Source organism: Acomys russatus, chromosome 6, assembly GCF_903995435.1.
Source record: "Acomys russatus chromosome 6, mAcoRus1.1, whole genome shotgun sequence".
Taxonomy (NCBI): domain Eukaryota; kingdom Metazoa; phylum Chordata; class Mammalia; order Rodentia; family Muridae; genus Acomys; species Acomys russatus.
The window spans coordinates 81,246,963-81,272,399 of record NC_067142.1 but is presented as its reverse complement, the minus strand read 5'-3'; the positions used below and the strand labels follow the sequence as shown (position 1 = coordinate 81,272,399).

At 39.4% G+C, this 25,437-nt stretch overlaps 1 protein-coding gene across 1 annotated transcript in view; it reads left to right on the top strand.

The window, feature by feature from the left end:
• The window catches only part of Spata17 (spermatogenesis associated 17), a 163,947-nt gene that overhangs the window by 26,088 nt on the left and 112,422 nt on the right, over positions 1 to 25,437 (top strand). Inside the window, exons 4-5 of the mRNA XM_051148107.1 lie at positions 5,652 to 5,702; positions 14,291 to 14,394. Of these exons, the coding sequence (XP_051004064.1) occupies positions 5,652 to 5,702; positions 14,291 to 14,394 (155 nt within the window). The remainder of the gene's footprint in view (positions 1 to 5,651; positions 5,703 to 14,290; positions 14,395 to 25,437) is intronic.

The window sequence follows — 25,437 nt, the reverse complement described above, 5'->3', positions numbered from 1 at the left end:
GCCTCACATGTGAAAGAAGTTCTGGGGATAAGCTTGGCACTGGAAGCAATGGAAGAGTGAGCTTGCTGATGACAGGCTTCAGGGAGTGTGCAGAACAGCAGAAGGCTGGTGAGGACTGGATGTGACTTTCAGAATAAATTTCTCTGCGCTTTAAAGGGCGATTTAAAGTAATCTATTGAATTTATTTGCTCCTAATAGTGTTTGTGAAGTGAAATATACAGATCATATATTCCGTCATATTTTAGACGGTTCATACTTTACCTCTTCCTGCTTCTATTGGCTGTGGCTGGGCCATACGCTGTGAGCTGATGGGACGTAGGTCACATTCCAGCTGGCACTTTAAGAGGGTTTATTGTTCTTGACTTTGCCACTATATAATTAGTATTATGCTCTATAGCAAATCCTGTTTTTAGTCCAGCCTGAGGGCAGTTTGATACTATAAAAAATATTGTAATACATGATTAATTTGATATATTGTAAAAGAAATGTATGTAGCTTAGTTTCAATTTTTAAAGTTGTGATCATCCAGTCAGTGACATGTATTGATTGCTTTATGGTAGAACAGTTTAACTGATAAAGATAATTGTGTTTTAAACCATTATTGTTGAAATTATAAATGTTGTTTATTACATTGCTGGAGAGTCAGGGTACACAGTATTAATATATAGCAAGCCAGTCTACATTTCTTACAAGGGATTAAAGCTTGATAGAACATTTGACTGAACAGTAAGGAAAGAACTTTATATGACTGTAAATGGGGTAAAAAAGAAACCTGTCAGAGTCCATTGTGTGTTGTTATGATAAATGCCGATTATTCTTATTATCGAAGGAAAAACTATATAAAATATGCCACTATTTTTAACCTAATAATAGATTGGCATAACTGTTTCTGCAAATTTTTTACTTTGCATTAGACAGTGCTTCTTCTATAGATGGGAAAATATCCCTCTGTTTTGGTATTTCTCTTGGCGAGATTTCCAAGTCAATTGCAATACAGGTAGGGTTCTTTACCTTCAGTGTCAGGGGAAAGAGTGAGAGGTATGAATGCTTTCTTTTCAGAGTCTTAAACTTGAAATAAACAGCAAACATGGGCGACTTAAAGCTCTGAGCTATTGGCATATATTTTTTGTTGATTTTCATCATAATCATGAAATAAATTCAGATTGGTTCACCTGCTTCTACACATTGATTGTACTAAAGGTAACTATGAGAAAGAATAGAGGTGGTTTTAGGTTTTTGTTTGTTTGTTTGTTTTGTTTTGTTTTGCTTTGTTTTTGCTTTTTCGAGACAGGGTTTCTTCAGTGTAGCCTTGGCTGTCCTGGACTTGCTTTGTAGACCAGGCTGGCCTCGAACTCTCAGCGATCTGCCTGCCTCTGCCTCCTGAGTGTTGAGATTAAAGGCATGCGCCACCACGCCCTTCTTGGTTTTAGTTTTTATGGCAAAAATTGCTATTTTAGAAATCAGTGGTACCAACCACATTGTTATCAGTTGCTGACAAGAAGAAAAAGCATATACCCTCATGATTTCTTTCTTTCTTTTTTTTTTTTAACCTTCATGATTTCTTAACAGCAGGTCATTCTAATGAGTAATCAGGAACTCAGAGCAGCAGTAAAGCAGCGAACAGCAGAGCTCCTCTTAGCTGCCCTCTGTGTGTGCAGGACTTCAGTCTTCATTCTCACTGCGTTTGTAAACGCTGGCTACACATCATGCAGTGATTGGGAGAGCATGGCTTACATTAAATGTGTGCTTCTGAGGGACTTAGCCATTTTTTCCTTCAAATTCATCTCTTCTCAAAATGCTTAACAACCCAGGAAAGATTAGCTAATGTGGGGTGTTCCTGCACCTTGTGTACTGTGCATAAAAGAGGAAAGCCAAAACTGAAGAAGAGCAGAAGTCTGACAAGCTCAGGTGAAGTTTATTCTTCAAGAGGTTAGTTAGCGGAAACTGAAATACAGATTTCAGCCGGGCATGGAGTGTTTCCAGCTGCTCAGGACTGAGCATGGTAGGGACCTGCAGCAGCTGGACTGAGGCAGCCTGGCAGCATGAGCTCCGGGGTGCTGCAGAAGTGAAGGCTGATGGGTAGCACTCATCCTGTCTGCTTTGCCGGCCCCTGGTTCTGCTCAGGGAAGGACCCTGCTGTGGGCGCTGTGAGGCTCCACTTTGAAGACTCACTCCATCCACCCTTCCGGTTATTTCCAGAGCATGGTCAGGCCTTCTTCTTTGACTGGAAGTGTTCACACCCACTTCTTCATTGACTCCAACTAGCACCTGACTTTTACAAGTTAATGCTTTCATTGAGTCCATTGTTGTTAAAAAAAAAAAAAAAAAAAAAAAAAAAAAAAGACCTTCACAAATTCCTAGTTGTGTAATATAAAATATTTTAACTATAATGAACATGCTTGAATGGTTTATCTCCAGGAGTGGGTGTGATGGAGTTCTAAGTTGAAACAGGTAACACACAGCTGTTTCATTTCTCCCATAGAGTAAATACTGCTGGTGAGAGTGTGCTCCATGGCTTTCTTCATCTCTCCGCATCGCTTTCTTACACCCTCCTTCTCTGTCTATGAAGTAGTTCATACTGAGGAGGCAGATAGATGAGAACTGCTCTCATATTGGGCAAAGTATAATAAATAATCAAAGTTTACCACAGCCAAACATCAGGATGCCTTTCCCATTGTCTCCTTTCCCTCAGTCTGACTCCTCTGTTGTTCTGAGCTGTGGCTGCTCCTCTGCCTGAAGTCACTCTTTGCTGTTTCCTGCATGTATACTTAGGGAGTCTGCCCTCTCTCCCTATTCCAAGCACCACCAGCTGGAGCTCAAAGTGAGCACTTTCCCAGCTCCAGTGGAAATGACTCCCAGGAAGATTTAAATGACTTCTATATCACAAACATAAACATTTTGGTCAAATTTTGCCAAATAGGAACTCCACTTCAGTATCAGCTATGCAGACAAATAAGTGCATTCTCAAAAGGAATATGCATCCCACAGGCAGATCTGAAAATATTGTGAAAATTGGCCCAAGAGATGTGGCAAAGGGCATAGGAGGTGGGCATACCAAAAGCTAGCCTTTAAGCCCGGGGATTCTTACTCTGTCCTTCAGGTGAGGTGTCAACCTTTTTAACCTTCCTCTCCCCACTTCCCTCCTGCCTCCCTCCATTTCCTTCTGGCATTTACCCAAAATGACTGAGCATCAGTGAGTGGGCACTGTATTTACATCACAGTGAAACAGCATTTCTCCCTATTCTAATCATTACAACAGATGCCACCTTCCTACTTAAAATGAGCTTGTGCCTCAATAACAAAGGATATTAGATTGGTAAACAGTAAGGAGAACAAAAATTTAGTTTTTAGTTTAGCTTGTGTTATATGAGTTGCTACCACAGCCTCTGCTTACCCAGCTACATGGGTCATTAATGTAACAACAACAAAAAAAATCATTGTTCAGACTAGAAAATCAAAGACTAAACTGAAATTTTATGAAAATGTGAAGCAGGTACCTACACGTCTGAGATTGGATATAGATGTTCACAGTTCAAACACAACTGGGGTTTTTGTAGTATTTTTTTTAAGATTATAAAACATATATAATAAATTGTACCATTTTATCATTTTAACTTAACAGAGCCATTCACCTTGTTTAAAATGTCTTATTTTTAATTATGTGTCCATGTGCATATGTGGACGTGCGCACATGGATGCCTGCACAGGACAGAAGAGGGTGTTTGATCACCTTGACCTGGAATGACAGCAGTTATGGGGCTGGGAACTGTGGAACTCAGGTCTTCTGGAAGAGCAGTATGGGGCTCCCAACAGCTGAGCTATCATCCTGGCAATGTCAGCTTCAACATGGCCAGTGCAATATGCAGGGAAGGATTCAGTTCTCCTCAGTGACAGGGATTATGCCGCATTTGCTTTAAGGAAGGCACACATGTGTAAGGCAGAAATGTAAATAACATATTGCAGCCGGCTGCTTTTTAATTGCCCAGATTGTTGATGAATCACACATCCCTGCGGCTCTCCACCATTTGCTCTGGATCAGACTAGGCAACTGGAACAGGTTAATGAGAGGGAAAGCCCTTTGTATGGATTCCTGTGTGTCTTGAGGAAGAAGTGCCCATGATAGAGGGTTGAGTTTATTTTTCTCTTCTTTTCCCCAGAAAACTTAGCACTCATAAGCTAGGGTGAAGTTCTGCTAGTTGCATGACTATTGATTGGATAAAGATGCATGAGGTTTTATATAATAAAGGAACGCTTTTGGGAATCTCCCATCCCATCTTACACTGGCTGCTCTGAAGGCTGACGAGCTGATCAGAGTGTCAGTGCCAGCGGAGTGGCTGGAGCATCACAGGTCCAGACCAGAGTTACAATTTGTCTTGGCATCTTCAGATTCCTTAATAATCATCCTTTGCCCGTCTCTGTGTCTAAGCTAACATCCTTGTGATTAGCATGGAAAACCTTTCAGAGTATGTTAAAACAAACAAACAAAGAAACAAACAAACAAACAAACAAACCTGGCTAAGGGTACATCAGAAGCTTCGAGGCCTGTTTACTATCCCCTGCTTTGCTGTGATCTACCTACCTGGTGGTCCACCAGTGCATTCCAAAAGTGCCTTGATTTGTCACTTTCTTTATTCTGTAACTACTAAAACTTCAATGACCATGTTGTCACGTTGGAACATGAAATTTGAGGTAACCTGAATCTGTACTCCTGAACTGTGGTCAATCATATTTGGCTCAAGAATAAACTATCTCTTTTCTTTGAGGCGAGAGTTGTATTTTTGTGTTAACAATATCAAGTTGAAAAACAATATATGTGTGAATGGTTTTACTGATTATTTTACTGTGGCGAGCCCTGTGACTTTTTTATTTTTAATGAAAAAACAGAGCAGATAGGGAAATTTAATTCAAGACAGTACTTTGATTAGAACAAGAAACATTGCTGAATGCTCCTTTACTATACATAGATTTGAGTAGTAATAGAGCTTCTTTCTTAGAAACTAAGAGTTTAGGAAACCTTCACTCTACCAAGGGATTTGCTGTAACGTGATATCATTATATTTGTGATTTTATGGAGGTAAAATGAATACTAAATGAAACAAAATTCCCAAGGCTGACTCAGGAGGCAGCTAAGCACACAGCATCTCACATAGATGGTTGGAAGGCACAATTTTGCCCCATCACTGCATCCGTATCCTTGAATGGTTTCGACTGAAGACAGCATTTCTTTGAATTTTTCATTAAACCCGACGTCTTGAAATATGAATTCCTTTTATGTTCCTGTGAGTTTTGGCTAAAAGAACCCCAGTGAATAAATCATACAATACGACGTGTCGCCAGCACTTGTGAATATTTCTGCTTTGTTATTCTGTTCTCAGTAGAGCGTCATTGATTATCAAACTCAGCGGAGAGCATTTTATGATCATATATCTCCATTAGCTCTGGGTTTGACTACCATAGATTTTTCTGGTTAAGCTTGCATTATGTATTAGGAAGCCTATCTCTTCAATACAAAGTTTGATTTCATTTTCTAAGCCCAGAACTCTTATTATGTATTATGTATAAAGATTCTTACCCTTTCTATGTAAAAGTAGGCTTCGCTGCCTTTGTGTAACTGAAATCTATGCCATCTTTTCTTTTTCCTTGATTCGCAGGCAGCGTATTACACCATGAAGATGAATCTCTACAATGAAATGGCTGTCAGGGTAAATATTTCTTCACTTGTTAAACAGATGAAAAGTCAATTGTGCCCTGGGTTCCCTTTTTAATAAGAGGAGCAAAGCAGAGTAATGCAAATCTGATTGATATGCTAATGAAGAGAGGGTAAAGAACACTAGTTAAAAAGTTAGCCATGCTAAACACCTGGCAGCAGCCCAGAACCTTAGCGTAAACTGTGAAGCACACAGTTACAAATGCCTATGCTGAGCTGCATCAGGGCTCCCCAAGCCATCGCCAAAGAAAGACGGCAAGTATTAACGACGTAATGCCTCGGTGTGCGTGCATCATGATATGGACATACCGTGATAAATGGATGAACATGTCTCTGAGGTCTAAGAACTCTACCTCATATAATGCAATTAAAATTATTCTTATGACTTAACAATAATTACATTTATTTCCAGCATAGAATTTTTTCTATCATTTCTTTTCTTTTTCTTTAATTTTCTTTTTTTTTTTTAAAATTTTTCGAGATAGGGTTTCTCTGTGTAGCCTTGGCTGTCCTGGACTCGCTTTGTAGACCAGGCTGGCCTTGAAGTCGCAGTGATCTGCCTGCCTCTGCCTCCTGAGTGCTGGGATTAAAGGCATGTGCTACCATGCCTGGCTCTGTGTTCATTTTCATATTCTAATCTTCTAATAGAAAGGTGACTTTAGGGCTGATGATAATGGCTTCAATGGTAAAATGTTTCACTTACAAGCATGAGGAACTGAGTTCTGATCCCCAGAACTCTTGTAAAAAGCTAATCGTGGAGATGGTGGTGGTACTTTCCCAGGACTAGCAGGGTGGAGGCAGGCTGGTCCCTAAAGCCCATTAGACCAGCATAGCCACATTAATGAGCTTCGGGTTCACTGCTTTTGTCTAAAAAAATAGGAGGAAGAGGAGGAGGAGGAAGAGGAGAGGGAGGAGGAAAAGAGGACTGGAGAAAGATTCATAAATATCCAACATCTATTTCTCACCACCATGTGAGTGCACGTCTGGACACACCTCTGTTAATAGACACACACGCACATGCATGCACACACACATACACACACACACACACACACACATTCTCACACTCACACAGGAATCTCTATAAAAAGTTTAAAGACTCCCTTCAGAGGCTTGCGATGAGTCAAAGAGTAGAAACAAGGCTGACTTGTGTAGCGCTGTAAATGATCCTTTAACAAAGATTGATTTTTAAGATTAACTGATCACAGTGAGCAGTGACCAGAACTGAATTTACTTCTAAGTGGTTTTCCTATTAGGTGGAACGTTAAAAACTTTGCTAACATGATAAACGTTATTCAACAGTCAGAAGCTAGTGGAGCACAGCAGTTGTATAGACACATGTGCAACCAGTACAAAGACCATGTTCATACTCTTCTAATGAAGAACACGGCACATGAGTGCGCTTTTGTTTTTATAATAGATATTAACACGCTAACTTGCTGTAGTTTTTAATGGGTCCCCTTTTCTCTGCAGGATTTATGATCCCTTTCCCTGTAGCTGTTCACTCTCTCACTTTTCATTTCTCTACTTCACCATAGACATATTTTTTCTATTAAAATTAGTAACATTTTATTCTTATTACTAATTTGCATGCCAGCCCCCACCGTAGCTATGTTGGACATCCCTTGGGGCCTAGAGACGGAGTGTTCATTCTTCAGTTTGCAGTACTTGACTTATGGAAGGCGTTAAATAACTATCTCAGGGTAATTGACCAGAGCTCTCCCTCCCTCTTATTCTTCCCTATGTATGGGACGCCTTTGGCTTGAGTAATTTTTCCCTACATCACTAAGGACTGAGCGCCCTTGTTAGAAGAAATTATTTTTGCTTTTGCTGGGGATGTTTAAGATGTTTAAATTCCCCAGTGGGCACTAGGGATGGGCTGGACTGTAGATGTGACTGGTTGTTCCCTGGAGAACCCCCTTTGTCCTGGACCACACGCAGTGATTTCTCAATCACTGTCCTTACTTAATAAAACCTCCGGGGCTGGGAAGAGGCCTACAGACTCTTGTTTTGAGTGATTTGTCTTGATTTTAGCACCCCAATCACTTCAGCTCAGATTGAAGTGTGTGCGTTATGGGAAATTAAAAACCCTAACAGCAAGATGAGCACTAAAAATGACTGAAAACAAATTTAGAAAGCGCTATGCCCTTAGTGACTCACTCTGCCATCTATGGATTAATATAAATCACACTATCAAATTATCATTTCTTTTGTTTCTTTCATGTTTAAAACATGAAGAGTGTAAGAAAAATTTATATAGTGACTCTACTTAAAAGTAGCTAAATATGTCATATAGTTGTCCTGTAGACTACTTGTAATTCTGTTTACATTTATTGTGCTATGCAGTGAGCATGATTTACAATAACAGCTTTGGTGATTTGAAAGACACATTGGTAACTATTTTTAGAAAGAGGATACTGAAGGTCTCATAGGCTGTGGATGGGGTTTTGTGGCTACAGAATGGAGAGCACTGGTCTTAGTCACACAAAGAAAGATTCTCCCAAACTTCAGTGCTGGTGTAAAGGTTGGAAGGGACCATGTAGACAATGTCAAGTGTATGCCTCATCATACTTCCATGTTATTACCACGTTACTACCATTATCTATGCGAAGCCCTCAAATCAGTTCACAGAGAAAGCAGAGGCAAGTAGAGCTGAGGATAACGAGTGCTGCTGTGTTCTCATTATGTGCATCAGGGCATCGAAACTGGGGAGGACATCAGCAGGGCTTACTTTCCAGGGACTGGCTTTCCAGGCTTTCTTCACTTTTATTTTAAGAAAAAAAAAAAAAAAAAAAAAAAAAAAGACTTTTGTTTCTCCCCTATTGACATTCAGATTACTATGGATTTGGGGGAATAAAGATAAACGCAGTGGAGGAAAATCTTCTATGTGAGCAGATGGCTTTTGATATACCAAGGTTTTGCCATTTATTTCAGTGCTTAAAATAAACATTATTTATAAGACACTTACAGTGTGGTGTTACCTAATGAGGGGTATGCATCACTGATCTGACTAGCTTAAGAGGTCGTTTAGAACTCGCTGGTTAACAAGCTGGAATCTGCTGAGCACACAATGACTTTGTTTTAAATGATCTATTCTGAGTTGATCAATGGCAATAATTGTTCTATTCCAATCACTTCTAAAAGTTGCTAATTACTCTGAAGGGCATGAATACTAGCCATTTTTTGTTAATTTTTTTTTTTTTTGAAGTTGTCACCAATTCACCTTGAAACTAAGAAAAACAATGTTGTAAATTTATTCTGGTTCTTGAATGGACTTTAAAAAAATTCCCATCAACAGGAAATATATCCTCCCCTCCCCCCAATATCAGGTGTGCTCTTGTAGGAAGGATCGCAGCACCCTTACCTACTTGGCCTGCCTACACTGTGAGAAATATGTCTTTAAAATTAAAGATACTCTTCTTGTAATGTACACATAAGACAACAGTGCAAAAACTGTGTGCTTGAGAGCAGGACAGAATGGGTGTGTGTCCTGCTGCTGCCGCCGTTTGCTTCTGTAACGGGTAGGTGAGCCTGAGTAAGTGACTCCACTCAGTTTCTTCATGTTCAACATGAGACCGAGTCTGTGCACAAGCTGTGAGAGTGGAATCTGCTAGGGTTACACTTGGAAACACAGGAAGCCCAGTAAATTTCAGCCCCTTCGCTTTCTGACAGCTGTTCTCTTTGCTCACCCAAAGCTCAGTTCCTTCCAGCTCTTCCATATACCCATTTTACACAAAGCCGCTTAAGTTATTGTGATGGCTGCTTTAAAGTTAACTTGACACAAGCTAGAGTCATCAGAGAAGGGGGGTCCTCAATTGAGAAAATGCCGACGTAAGACCAGGCTGCAGGCAAACCTGAAGAGCATTTTCTTAATTAGTGATTGATGGTGGAAGGCCCAGCCCATTGTGGGTGGGGCCACCCCTCGGCTGGTGGTCCTGGATTATATAAGAAAGAGGCCAAACAAGCCATAGTGAGCAAGCCAGGAAGCAGCACCCCTTCCCAGCCTCTACCTCAGCTCCTGCCTCCAGGTTCCTGCCTTATTTGTGTTTCTGACCTGATTTCCTTCAATGATGACTACAATGTGGAAGTGTAAGTCAAGTAAACCCTTTTCTCCCCAACTTGCTTTTGATGGTAGTGTTTCACCACAGCAATAGTAACCCTAACTATACTTTAGTGTGAATGAATTTTAATTTTTATCTTAACTATCACTCACTTACTATATCCTTTACTGAATAAAGGATTTGACAAATGGGATATGTGCCAAGAAAATCGGGATCTCAGAAGAGCCTGTGTGGATGAGGTTGCTACTGCTTCCAGTACTTGGCCAGAGTTGGCAAAGGAAGGAGCCCAGGCCATTGGTGTTGTGTTCCACCCGCACTCCTCCACCCCCACCCCCATCCACCTCCCATCCCCCCATTTCAGGAATCCCTGCCAGTGTTAGGAAAGGTGACTAGGCCAGTTTGTCTTTGTCCTCAACAGGCTGCTTTTCTCAGAAACGGACTTAGTCTTTGCTCTGTCATACACCGGCTCTCAGCTACCACAGCCACTCCTCTCACACATCTCGATGTCTGCTGAAATTCAAATTTAGTAGTCTCTTCAGCCATGAGCTATCCTCAGCACCATCATGAGTGGCTCACACTGCTGAGCATGCGTTTTCTGCGAGCATATCTACAAGTGTCCTCTTATCAGACTGTTGCTGTGTAAACAGACAGAAGCGCTGAAACATTGGAAGCCATCCAGCCACCCATGTGACCTTCGGCAATTATTTGACCTCACTAAGCATCAATTTTCTCTTCCTTCAAATAAGGCTAATAATCTATACTTCAGCATGAAGTTAGAACATTAAATTAAGTGAAACAAGAAAATGCTCTCTTGTTTGCATGTATTATATATATATGTACTCTCATTTGCTTCTCTGTTTCATTAGAAAGTGGCTTGTGCCAATTCTTCGATATTTTAAGACATGATTTGGGTTAAATTATGGAGAATTTCTAAATTAGATCTCATATAATTTTATAATAATATTTTTTACTTTAAAGAACTGATCTCTAAAATGAGATTGTTTGAGGAGCTTGCGAGGCCATTCAGTGGCTAAGAGCTGTTGCTGTCTTCTGTAGGAAGCTAGGCTCTGAGCACCCACCACACCAGAGGGCTCCGGCCTGCGTGTAACTCCAGCTCCAAGGGATTTGAGACCTTCGGCTTCTACGAGCACTGCACTCAGTTGCCGCCCTCCCATTGTTAACATAATTAACTACATCAACACAGTAAATTAAGATAACTTGAAAAACATCTTATTGGCCAACTCTCGACGTAGTTGCATCCCATTGCTGTGTTACGTCATCCGCTTGCTAGAGCTGATGTCTCTAGCTCAATATACTCACAGTTGTTATGGCTGTTTTTGTTTTGTTTTAGTCATTTTTTCCATCCTGAAGGACTGACTAAAATATTAAAATCCCAACATATATCAGACTTTAAAATGATTGTGGAATGCTTTTAAATGACTTTAAATAACAAAGAAAAATGCTTTCAGACAGCATTGCTGTTTATTCAGTATCGATTCAACATTTCACTTATATGTATGTTAAGCTAAATATCCTTTAGCTAAAAGCAAAACAAAACAAAAACAGTGTTGGGGATAAACCTCCGTGAACTAGGGTCTAGACTCCCAATTGAATATTAAGCTTCATTCAGAGAAGACAGACACCCTTGCAGCCTCGAAACTGCTTAATTTGTAAAGACTGTACCCTGCAGTAAAACGGCTCATACCCGAGTCATTCCTAGAGATACGTGGAGTGAGCTTAGTTAAACCTATAGGAGACTAGCAGTGATTTGCAATGTCTTCTTCTATTCTTTTAAATAAGTTCAGACTTTTGTGCCCACAAAGTTGGTACCATATTTTTCATTTTAGTCTGAACTGTCATGAGAACTGGTGAATATAGGACCAAAGGAGATAAATTCTCATGATGTCTGGGGGTTTATGAGAGAGCTTGGATGTTACTTACGTGTGTTACACACAACCCCTGCACCCTTCTCAGCTCAGAAAAGTGTAGTTATGTCTTTTGGTAAAAATAGAACTATTTGGATTTCTGTGGGTGTTATGAGAAGATAGCTTCATTGGTTGAAAATTCTAATTCATTTATTTTCCAATTTTGTTTGCAATGACTAGACGAATAGATCTGTCAATGTTCCAGCTTAAGGACTAGATACATCTGATAGCTGAATAATTATACAAAAATTACTTAAGCTGTTTTATATGATGAGATAAAGATATTTTACACATAGAGATGTTCTAAAGATGAAGCACAGAAGTCAAATGCTTAGGATCCCATCTGACATATGAGAAGTCAACAAATAGCAGCTATTGTTAAAATAGCATTAAAAGTCATGGTCAAGATACAGTGCAGTACCATGCATAGTTGCCAGAGCTTGTCAGCTCAGCACTTGGGAAGCCAAGGCAAGACTATAAATATAAAGATAGCCTGGCTTCCATAGTGAGTCCCAGGCCAGCCTGGGCTACTACGGAGGCACTATTCAAAGTTAAAAACAAGTAAAAACAACATTGGCTCTCAGTGTTTTGCCCTCTTTGATGATACCAGAGAATTGAACCCAAGGCCTTGTGAATATATATAACAACAATTTAAGAAAAAGACACCATAAATTTGAAAGAGAACAGGATTTGGAGGGAGGAAAGGGAAAGGGGAAATAACATAATTATAATACTAAAAATTAAAAAATTAGAGTTAAAAATAAGTAAAAGAACAAAAATAACATTTTATTTCCACAGGCTCATTTAACAATTTACTTCAATTAGACCCAATACAATCTGTGATGCAGTTAGGAGCTGCTCTGACCTGACCAAAACCTGAGACCATAGCTCTGTGGCCGGTGGAGAGATGGAGGATGGTTCAGGGGATAAAGAGCTTCCATACATGCTTGAGGATGAGGCTGTGGGTCCCAGGGTCTGTACAAAAGCAGTGAGATGGTGGCCTGTGCTTAGAACCCAGAGCTGGAGAGAGACTAGGGATAAGGAGAGCTGGCTGGTGGGACGTGCCAAGCAAGACCTGGCTGCAGCTAGAGATGGTACTGGGGACAGTGACCAAGAAAATAACTGACTTCAACCTTTGGCCTTTCTCATGTGTTTACCACACATGCACCCCACATATGAGAGGATGCTAACACATGTGCATATACACCACACACATACAACCACCGTACACAAATTACCACAGCAGATAGTTAGTTTCTATCTTTGTGCTATCTTGTAACAAATACATATATATATTTAACTTTTACAATATATTTTGATCATATGCTTTTCCTTCCCTCAGGTCCTCACAGATCCTCCTTATTTAAAAAACAAACAAAAAACAAAGACAAATTTTAAAAAAGAAAATCAATAAGTCAAATAAGAAAATACCAAAGTAAACAGAAAGCACACAAAAAACCACTCAGTCCATTTTGTATTGGCAGGCATAGGGCCTGCCCTGGAGAATGGCTGATATAACCTGTGGCACTCCATTGGAGAAACTGAGCTCGCCTCTGCCAGCAGTTGTCAATTATGGACAATTAGGGCTGGGACTTGGTGTCCACTTCCCATTTGCAGTGCTGGTTTTTGTCTGCTTTGACCCTGTTCAGATTTTACACATGCTGTCACAGTTCTGTGAGTTCATAGGTATATTAGTCATATTGTGTCTAGAATCTGCTGTTTCTTTGAAGTAATTTACCACCTCTGCCTCCCAGAATCTTTTTTACCTCCTCTTGCACCTAGACTTCTGAGCCTTGAAGAAAGGGGTTTGATGAAAGACATTCGTTTAGAGGTCTAATGCTCCAAAGTCTGTCACTTTCTACACATTGTCCAGTTATGGGTCTCTGCACTAATTTCCATCTGCTACAAGAGGCTCCTCTGATGAGAGTTGAGTGAGGCAGTGATCTGTGGGTATAGCGGGGTCACTAATAACTGTTGTATTGTCAGGCTTTTTTAGCAGAGTAATAGTAACAGGTTTTCCCTTAGGGCTCATGACCTATCTAGTCTCAGATTCTTTGTCCGTTTAGCAATGTCCAGTGTAGGTTCCGTGTCATGAAGTGAGCCTTAAATCTAAACAAGGTAGCCGGACTCTTATTACATTGCACTACTCTCATCCCAGCATATCCTGCAGACTTGTCTCTGTTGTAAGTGGCAAGGCTTGTAGCTGGGTGATACTGACGATGCTTTGTCTCCTACAGTAGCATGCAGAGGACGTTCCAGCACCATGAGTGCTAGTCAGGAGGGCTGAAGCTTCTAGCTGGGCACCAGCCAGGCTTCTTCATGGCCAGTTACATGAATACTGTGTCTTCTTCAGCAACAGGTTGTGGGAAACAACCAGATAGCCTTGGCAACACCCTGTGATGTCTGAGAGTGACTCAACAGGATGTAACCCATTCCTAGCACTAGAGGCTTTACTTGGTGGCATAAGAGGCCTAGCTGGGGCATTGCCCAAGCCTTTATTTGATAGAAGTTATTAGATGCAATCACCCTGAGTTTTAAGAAGTACGTTTTTGTGAAAAATGTTCAATTGTGGATTTTTATCTTTTTATTTACAATAGATCCAGAAGCGATGGCGTGGATATAGGATCCGAAAATATTGCTTTAATTATTATTATTTGAAAGAATATTTAAGAGCTGTTTCAGAGACCAATGATGCAGTTAGGTAAGTAATATACTCATGTACTAGTGAGAGTTTACATGGACTACTTAGTAGATACTTACTGTTATTACACTTTAAAAAGCCCTCCAGTGCCAGGTGGTGGTAATGCACGCCTTTACTCCCACCACTTGGGAGGCAGAGACAGGTGGTCTACAAAATGAGTTTGAGGCCAACCTGGTCTACAAAGTGAGTTTCAGGACAGCAAGGGCTATTACATAGAAAATCCCTGTTTGGAAAAAGAGAGAGAGAGAGAGAGAGAGAGAGAGAAGGGAGAGAGAGAGAGAGAGAGAGAGAGAGAGAGAGAGAGAGATAAAGAGATAAAGAGAGAGAGGAGAGAGAGGAGAAAGGGAGAGAGAAGAAGAAGAGGAGGAGGAGAGGAGAGAAGAGGAGAGAGAGGGAGGCAGAAGGGGCAGAGGGGAGAGAGGGGAGAGAGGGGAGAGAGGGGAGAGAGGGGAGAGAGGGGAGAGAGGGGAGAGAATGCCCTTGAGACTTAGTGATATTGAATTGGCAAGATATAGCTACAAGATTCTATTTACCTTAAACAGTTACTATCCATATGTGAAAAATATCATGTGTTATTTACTTCAAATTATATGATTATTTATATGTGTAGTGAATGGCCCAGATAAGAGTTTGCTTTTTATAAAAATATCACATAATGAGTTAGATTTATCTGTAAAATAATTCTGCAGATGAAGTCTTCAATAAGCCTCACATGTACTTTGAGAAACATGCAAAATACTGAAAATTTCTTTCTGAAGGAAGAAAATATCATGGAACATATTAAGGGGAGCAGTCTGACAGCAAACAATATTTTTACACATCTAGTAAGATGAGACCTGGCTTTAAGGAACAGGATATCTGTAAATAGCTATGAAGTGTGGTGTCACAGTGCTATGTGGTTCGTATTGCTGTGCTTTAAAAGCAGTCTCCCTCTGTGACACACCCCACAATTCCCACACCTATAGGACATATAAATGAGGGTGGAATGGTCAGTGATGATTATGTGGTATCTAGACAGTCTTTACTTGCAAAATCTTGTTTCTTTCACAATCATTATTTTGTTTTACTCTTAAATATTTTTGGACCAAGGTTCTCTTTACTTGCAATTTTTTGCTTCTTCCATAATTATTATTTCATCTAATTTTTATTAAATATTTTTGGACCAAGATTAACAAGCAATTATTTGTTTGTAAAGTTCTTGCTCTTGGGTGCCTGAGGGCCTCTCTTTTTACTAATCTAGGTTTTTATTTTGTTAATGTTTTAAACAAAGCCGAGCCTGGTGGTGTATGCCTTTAATCCCAGCACTTGGGAGGCAGAATCAGGTAGATCACTGAGTTTCAGGCCATCATGGTCTACAGAGTCCAGGACAGTCAAGGTGACATAGAGAAACCCTGTCTCAGAAAAAAAAACAAAAAACAAAACAATAACAACAACAACAACAAATGTTTAAAACAGATTCCAATGCTGGAATCCTAAAATTACTTTCCCTAGTGTGGCCAAAGCCCCAGTGGCCTAAGTGGAGGTCCCTAAAAGTTCCCAGGCCTCCTCAGGCCTTCTGGCAATATCAGTGTGTCTGCCCTCCTCACCAGTAGCTGACCATGCCATTTCTCATAGCACCTTTTTTGGAATATAATTCCTTACTCAGAAAGTAGAAAAATTGCATTCTCCCTTTTAAAGGGAGCTATATGTCAGATATGTATGCTATATGTTTGTGTATAAACAAATGTACATGTGGGTACCATATAACATGCACAATAGAGAACAAGGCAGGCTAAATATCAAGGGTCAAGGAAGCACTACGTACAGGTAATGGACTGAGCTCTGGTATTAATGTGGGTTTCCTTTAGTTCTTTATAAATATATGCTTCTTGCTTGTACGATTTTTAAAAATGAAAATGACTCGGGGCATAGCACAGTCAGTAAATTCCCACTATATAAGCTTCAAGACCAGAGTTGAGACCCCCCAGAGGCTGCTGAAGTCCAGGCACCATGATGAGTGTCTGTAGCCCCTGCTCTGCAGAGGGAGATGGAGGCAAGCTGGCCTCTGAAGTGCCAATGGTGAGTTCCAGAAAACAAGGTGGAGAATGGTCAGGAAGAAACCTGATGTTCACTCTGATGTGTACACACATAATACATCTGCAAACGTGTACAAACAACACATACATGGGTATAGAAATGTAAAATAATTTGAGCACTGCTTATTTGTATTTGTGATACTAAATATTGCATTTTTAATTTCTTCTTTGGGATTTATTTCTCAATACCTAATGTTTCTTTTAAACAAATTTCTAACTGGGCATGGTCTCACACACTTGTAACCCCATTACTTGGGGAGGCACTTAGGTGGATCTCTGTGAGTTCGAGGCCAGCCTGCTCTACAAAGCTAGTCCAGGAGAGCCAAGGCTACACAGAGAAACCCTGTCTTGAAAAAACAAAAACAAAAACAAACAAACAATAAAAAACAAATTGACTTCTAAGTTTATAACATTACAGTCACGATATATATTTGTCATAAATGTTGCTTTAGGGTAATTCATTGCTCTTCAACTTACATCAATTATTTTCTTTTATATACTCGGAAAAGGCAAGTAACTGGATTTTGGTTATCGATATGTGCTAAGCTGTATTTTAATTGTATAATAAACAATTAATTATATTTGGCATCTTAAATATTATGTTCTCTTATATCATTTTCATATTTTATATCATTTTTATATCTTATTTCATTTGGTTCCTAAATATTATATTCTTCCATATCATATCGTTTCATCATGTCATATCATGTTTCTGCTTTTTCTGTTTCCTTTAATCTATAAAGGAAATATATAAATATATTTAATATAATATAAATATACTTAATGTGTAAATATATAAACTAGTGTTTGTTTATCTGAATTTTTCTTTAAACTGTATAAATTTCTCACTTAAGATGTTTTTCTACTCTTTGGGTTGCCATTTTTAAAGCATTTATTTTATTCTTTCTGTGTGCATGGGTGCTTGCATGCGTGTGTGTGTGTGTGTGTGTGTGTGTGTGTGTGTGTGTGTGTGTGTGTGCGTTTGTACACATGTGTCCAGGCACTTGCAAAGGCCAGAGGTGTCAGATGCCCTGGAACTAGAGTAACAGTTGCCAGCTGCATGGTTTGGGTGTTGGGCATGAACTCAGTTCCACAAGAGTACCAAGCACTCTTAACCATTGGGCAGTCTTTCTGCCCCCAGTTTGCCACGTTTTAAACACAGCGTTAGGGTTCTCCTTAGTCAAGTGCACCTAAACTTTCTTGAAAAGCTGCTGATGCCTTCTCCCCCTTGGCTTTGTGTTGTCTTGCATGTTTGCTTTGCCTTTGTTTTGTGAAATCAACTAGGGGAAAGATGCCAGCATTGCTGCCCTTGGTGTCCTTGTAACCTTGGAGACCAATACAGTTTGGAAGTAATACAAGGTGGCTACATTTCTAGCAGAGCGTGGAATAGTGAAACCACAGGGTATTTTTTTCAAGTTTGTCAGGTAAGGCAATTTTGAGAATATTTTTTTTAATCTTAACTATTACCAATTCCAGTCACTAAATATCTATTAACTTCTTTATAGCCCTAGTAGTAGGTGTGATGTTGGGACTAGAGTGAGAATTCTAAATGCATTTAAATGAAAACTCTTGTCTCCCTTCATGTACACGCAGACTATAGGAAGACACCACAAAAATATATAGAAACAAAAGCAGAAAACATTTGTGTTTTCATGCCCAAGAAATATGCTACATTCTCAGAATTATTACAGAGTTTTATAACACAATGTCCTAAAAATCCGACTTTCTGAGATAACCATATCTTCCTGAAGACTGCCCTTCAGCACCTTGCTCTGGTGTAGTTTCCTAACTGCCTTCTGCTTTGCGCAAGGCTTGCTCCTGCCTCCTTGTCTCCATCACAATGGAGCATGGGAGTGACTTCATTTTACAGAAGAAGGGAGATAGGAAGCCATTGTAAAGTCTGGGTTCACGTATTTATAGTTTTGGGTAAGTACTGGTGAAAGAGAAATTCTCCATCTCTCCTTGCCTAGTTCAGTGTTTAAATGTTTGTATATTTAGAAAGGATAAAACAAAGACCAGGGTGTGTGTGTGTGTGTTTAGCTGTGCACCAGGTTACCCTAATTGGGAGCTCACACTTTCCTGGGATGTGACTCCCTCTGGAGCCCAGGCATCTGAGGGTGGGCCATCCACATTCTCACAGGAAATCTCCAGAGGAAATTTTAATCCTTGGAGTCTCTGTTACAGTAATGGGTTAGTGGGATAAAATGATGGCAGATTAATTTTGGCACTATTAACATAATACAGACAGTGAGTAACCCACTCCCCCAAACACTTTGCTCTTTAAGACCTTGCAGGTTACTGCTTTTCACAATTTCTCTTTCTTGCTCCCTCCACTCTTTTTTTTTTTTTTTTTTTTCAATTCTTCCAGCTTTATATCACATTTCTTCCTGTTTCCAGGTTTCCCTTTTTCCTCCTGGGTTCTTTACATAAATGATTTGTTTTTGTGGTGGTATATGTATGCCTTCTTGTCTGGGGTTTCCTTAGCTAAAAGGCTCTTAACATATTTTCTTAAACCACAGAACATTAGCTCTGAGTGATGATTACTGACACTGTCCAAAATGCAAAGCAATATGCACATGCTTAAAATCCCACCTGAAGTGCGCAGATCCTTCCTCCCTCCGTCCCCTAGCCCTCTAGGTACCTCTGATGAAACACTCTGTCTAGTTAATACGTTTCACTCGAGAGGAATCAACTCATATAAACATTTATGCGTATGTCTATAGCTTTTGAAAATAAAGTTACGTCATGGAGAATAATCTTCAACTTGATTTTTGCACTTTGAGTGTTATTCCATACTGAAGGGGTGTTGTGCTAATTATGGCTGTTTGACAATGTGTTATAATTCATAACCTTCATTTTTTCAGAGATTTGTTATATATACAGTGCTCTGCCTGCATGTATACTGCAGGCCAGAAGAGGGCACCAGATCTCATTATAGATGGTTAGGAGCCACCATGTGGTTGCTGGGAACTGAACCCAGAACCTTTGGAAGAGCAGTCAGTGCTCTAAACCTCTGAGCCACCTCTTCAGCCCAATTTATAACTTTTTCAATGGAACCTCTGTGACAGACAAAATTTTTCTATTATAAAGATAGAGCTATAGAAGATATCCTTGGATGTGTCTTGGTTTCCCTTTGTCCTTTTGTCCCAGATAGAAACATTAGGGTATCTAGTTGTCAAGTTCTTCAAACACTTCTAAAAGGAATTTGGCCGATTGGTATGTTAATAATATGTATGTATCAGAATATATATACATACATATATATGTAATCGGCACTGTATAGCATTTGTCATTAAATGAACCTCTCGTTTGGCCTTCACTTAATTTATTAATATTTGAGTAAACTGGTTAAACACTAATCGTCTGCTAAAAAGCAACAATTTTTTCGTCTTTGTAAAATAATTTTTAAAAATTGTTATACCATCTTATTTATTAATAGGGAGAGCAATGCAGGAGGTGGGCTTGAGGGCCTCACACACATCATGATAAATAGGCAGTAGCCTTGTTCCACGGTTGTGGGCTCTGCATGTTGGAACTCAGGTCCCTGAGCTTTCGTTGCAGCTGCGTTTCTATGCTGAGCAGTCTGCCAGCTTACTGAGACAACTTCTTGAGTTTCCATTTTTAACTATAATTCAGATATAGAAATGTCATTTGTAGAGGTAATGGGTAAAAGTGCCTACTCTGAACCCTGACGGCCTGAGCTCGATATCCGGAAGCCCCATGAAGGCAGAAGGAGAGACGGAGCTGCACTTGGCTGTCTTTTGGCGTGGGCGCCATTCTCATGCGTGTGCACGCACGCGCACACACACACTCACAACAAAGCGAATCTGTATGAAAAGAAGTGTTGTTTCAGTTTTGCCTTACTACTATATCCAAGTGTCCTGCTAAAATATTAATGAATTTAATAGTCTATTGATTTGGGCCCTTCCTATATAAATTGTATGCCATTTAAAATCATCAAGCTATTTTTTCTTCCTTCCAATCTTATTATTTTCCATGATTCATAGAATTAGGTAGGGCCTTAATACATTGTTAACTATAAGGTTGAGCATATCGTGATTGTCTTCATTTGGAAGGGAAAACATGGTGTTTTACCAAAACAAACAATGGTTTCTGAAATTTGTCAGTTTGCAGATAAAATAACTTCATAAATTTAACAAACATTTCAGATGACCAGCAAGTACTTTGGATGCTTTTCAACTGCTTTTCCTGCATTTATTATGATTGCTAATTTTGTTTTACTTAAAATAGCTAATTTTAAGTCATTTTATAATTTAAGCATGCAGAGTATATTGTTTTTATACTAATAGGTGAGAGGAAATCTCTTTCCATGTTGGTCAGGATTGCAAATGTTAGTTCTACAGGTGTTTGCTCTACGAAGTTTTGTTTTGGGTCAGTTCCTAAAATATTAAAGGTTGTGTTTAACTTTGATGAATGATCAAGCCATTTGCATTTATTCTCTCTGATGATTCTCTGTGTCCTTTATGATTTGGTATTAGCTATACTAATATCCCTTTTTAAACTGTCCCTCATACTATTTTATATTCTGTACTCTTCTATATTCTGATATTTTACATATACCTTTTATTCAAAGCATATAATTTGGATTTTATATTTGTCTGTTTAAGATAAAGTCTCTCTACATATACCTGGCTAGCTTAGAACTCACTGTGTAGACCAGGCTGGCTCAAATTCACTGAGATTAAATTGTGTTTGCCTCCTGAGTTCTGGGATTAAAGGCATGTGCCGTCACACACAACACTAATTAGTATATTTTTATTTATATTTTAATTCTCTATTTTAAAATGTCTTTATTTCATTATTGATTTGGTTTTTAGAAAGGGTCTTGCTATGCAGGTGAAGTTGGCCTCTAGCTCATAGCAAACCTCCCAGCACAGTCTCCCGAGGGCTAGGATGACATGCACATTCCACAACACCCCTAATTTGGATTTTTATAATAAACTGCAGTTGTCTGAACTCCACCAATAAGAAGACTGTATTCATTTATATTGTATTACCAAAACTTTAAATTGTTTTGTATTACTTGCTAATGTAATTCTTCACAGTAGGTTTGGATTTTTTGTTTGTTTGTTTGTTTGGTTGGTTGGTTGGTTTGGTTTTTATTTTTTCAGTGTGCTGTGGAATCACAGTAAGCTGCACATAACTTATACCAACCCTCAGTGCGTGGATCAGCCCCTTCCTTCCTGTTATCTCTCCTAGCGATTTTTATTTGTTACTCTTTTATATTCTTTTCTTTTCTGTGATTTCGCCTTCTTTCTTGTCTTTTGTATTGATTTCTTTTTTACTCCATGTCTTTCCACTCCATAGACTTAGGAAATAAGCTTTCTGCTTTCATTTCTTATGTGATTAACTTCGAAATTTCATTCTTAACAAACTCTAAATTTAATCAATGCTCCTCTTTCAAATAACACAAATATTATTGGAAGGGACTGGTAAACATTTTAATTTCCATGCCCTTATAGTTCAGTATTTCAGTTCCATCTCTTGCAATGCTATAAATTAGGAATTGTTTTTTTCTCCTTCATAGGAAAATGCCAGTTCTACATTTGATTCCTTCTCACACACAATCTCAGTACTAGGATTCTTCTTTTCTTCCTGATGCATTTTGTGTATAAATCACTAGGCATGATAAAAGATGATATCATCAAATTTTAAAAATAAAATTATAGTTTAATTTGAATTCTGGAAAGCTACTTTCAGCATGCATGTTTCTAACTCAACAGCATTTTCTTCTGAGCACTTTGAATATATGAGTTCCATGTTTTCTGTTTAATTTGACTGTTCTTCCCTGGTACCTAATTGACCTCTTCTGTCTCTTGTATTTGTGTGTGCAGGGGGAAGGGGCTATCTGCAACATTACTGTAATATGTCTTAGAATGAACATTGTCTATTGATTACTTCTCTGTGTGGAATTGTACTTCCAACATCTATGTATACATAAACGTCACAATTTTTACACTATATTTCACTTTTAACCCTCTCTTGCCTCCATTCAGATCTTCTTACCTACCCTCCCTAAATGCCCTCCAAAACAGTTTTCTTTGTGTGTGTGTGTATGTGTGTGTGTGTGTGTGTGTGCGCGCGTGTCCGTCCAAATAAATATAACTAAATCCTGCTCAGAGTTTTGTTGGTTGTATGTGTATGATTTCAACATGGACAAGTCTATGTCTACACTGGACAAGTCTATGTCTACACTGGACAAGTCTATGTCTACACTGGACAAGTCTATGTCTACACTGGACAAGTCTATGTCTACACTGGACAAGTCTATGTCTACACTGGACAAGTCTATGTCTACACTGGACAAGTCTATGTCTACACTGGACAAGTCTATGTCTACACTGGACAAGTCTATGTCTACACTGGACAAGTCTATGTCTACACTGGACAACCCCTAAGGGGATCATCCCTGGGAGAGGCTACTTGCCCATCTCCTGGCAGTTATTGGCTCCTGTAGTTGTTTGTCTAGAGGTGGACTTGGGAAGGCTCCCCCTGCTGTCCTTAGCATGTCCATTGTTATTGTCATTGTTCTCGTCTTTTTTTCTGTGGCCATTTCAGCGAGGGACTGTTTCACAGTGACTTCTGGTATTCTGGTCTTACAGCCTTTCATCTGCTTTTCTACAATGTTTCCTGAATCGTAGAGACAGGAACTGTGATGCAGATGTATCAGTTGGGGCTGGGCTCCCCATAATCCATTGATTTCTGCATTGTATCCTATTGTGATTTTCTGTCATGGTCTCCATTTTCTGTAACGGGATTTTCTTTGATAAGGATTGGTAGGCACACTTATCTGTGTGCCAAAGGACAAAATTTAGGATGGAGGTGGAATTATCTTTCCTGCTAAACTGGTGTTAGTCAGTGTCTTCTAAGATGCATGATCTCACTAGCTCCAAATACCAAGCATGATGCCCCCCCTGTTGATGGGACATGTGAGGGCCACTTGTTTCAATATGGAATAACCTTAGAACTGAGGAAAACATAAAGGGGTCATGTGAGGGGTGCTTAACAGGGGAATAGAAGGATCCAGGTGGTGTGAAGCAGAAAACAGAAAAAAGATGAGGGGGGCTAGCTGGAGAGACGGAGGGAAGTCAGTGAAGAAGAGAAAGAGGAGGAGGAACAAAATAACACCAAGGTTGATAATGCCTCAAGGAATCATACCATTTCATATTTACAAAAAATTGTACAAAATGCATATAAGAACACATAATAAGTGATGAAGGTATGCAACTTGGACTAACAACGTAAATGTTTCTCATAAGAACCACAGATTAATAAAATCTGAAATATCAAGCATGAGGCACCTATTTTTGAGTAGTTGATCAGGCTATGGCTGTTACCCTTGGTTGCCACCTGAATGTTGAAGACCATGTCTATCGCTCTAGACAACACATACTTAGGATGTAAGACCTGGAGTGTTTGGGCCAAATCTAACCTGAAAGCCTCCTTCCTGCTGTGACCCTCATGAACCCCAATGATGACCAGCATGGCTACGGGCTTGTTATAGACGGCCTTTCTTATGTTGGGGATGTTTCTTCCAGTCTTGCTCTCTCTAGATGTTTATTATGTACATGTGTTGGATTTTGTCAAATGCATTTTTTCATGTATTGATATAATCTTGATTTTTTTGTTTAAAGTCCACTTATATGATTTATTATGGTTTTTTGATAGTGTCACACATTTCCTGCATGTTTGTCCCTGTACTTTAATTTTTCATATTCTTTGCTTATTTGAATTAGATCCTCTACTTTATCATTGAGTTCTGATATTCTATATTCTTCTTGACTCATTCTATTCTTAATGCTTCCACCACAGTTTTCTAATTGGGATATTGAGTTTGTTAATTCTATCTTCATTTCAGCTTGTTTTCTCTTCAATATTTCTGTTTTGATTGAATTCAGTTGTGAATTTCTGAACTACCTTCATCATTTTATTCGCTCATGTATTTGTTGTCTTGGATATCACTCAAGCACTTCTTGCCATCTTCTTGGAGTTCAATGTAGTGTTTGATCACACTCTCTGATTTTTGTGGAATTCCTTGGTACAGTTCATTATTGTCCTTTTAAATTCTGTGCCCTCAGGCTCATCTGGGTAGCTCTCATCAGCGTGCTCTTCTATAGAATAGGGTGTTTGATGGGAGACATGCCATTTAGCCATTCTTGGTATTTGTATGTTTGTTTGTTCTGTGATTTGACCTGGGCGTGTGGACTTCTGGTTATGGTTGTGTGTCTGGCACAGTAATCTAGCCCTTTGGAGGTCAGGGCAGTGACAGAGACGCATGAGCTGGGCTCAGCCACATAAAGTTGGTGGATCAGTTGTTTAATTGGATCAGGTAAAAATGGCAACCAATCCTCAGGTCTTAAGCTGTGTACAGAGATGACAATGAGTGGAGGGGAGCATGGGACAGGAAAAGGGGCTTCTTGCCAGTCAAAGGAGGCTATACAAGGGACCAGGATCATAATGTTAACATATAAATAAAGAATGACTTACTCAGAAAAGGTGTCTGAGAAGCAGGAGGATTCCCAAACAGGCTGCAGGTCTAGAACTTGGCTTGAGGAGGCAGAGATAGACTTGTATTTTGAATACATATTCTAACGTCTTTTAGTTTCTGTTTCTTTTTTTCTTTTTTCTTTTTTGAGACAGTATTTTTCTTCTCATAGAAGAACATACAAACATGCATTTAGAGTTTTTAAAATTATATTTTAAAGTTACAACCATTTGGACCATAACTCAGTTCAGTTTCCCTCTGCTGTGTAACAATGTCTACCCAAGGCAGTTTAAATCAGTCACATGCATTGCCTCACAGTTTTCAAAAGGGAGGAATCTCTAGAGTCTTAGAGTTGTTTCAGTTCTCCCAGGAGGCTGCAGTCAGGCTGACATCTGAGGCTGTTGTCTATATGAAAGCTCATTTACAGGAGGAAGGCCATAATTCCTTTGCTAGTTAGTCAGT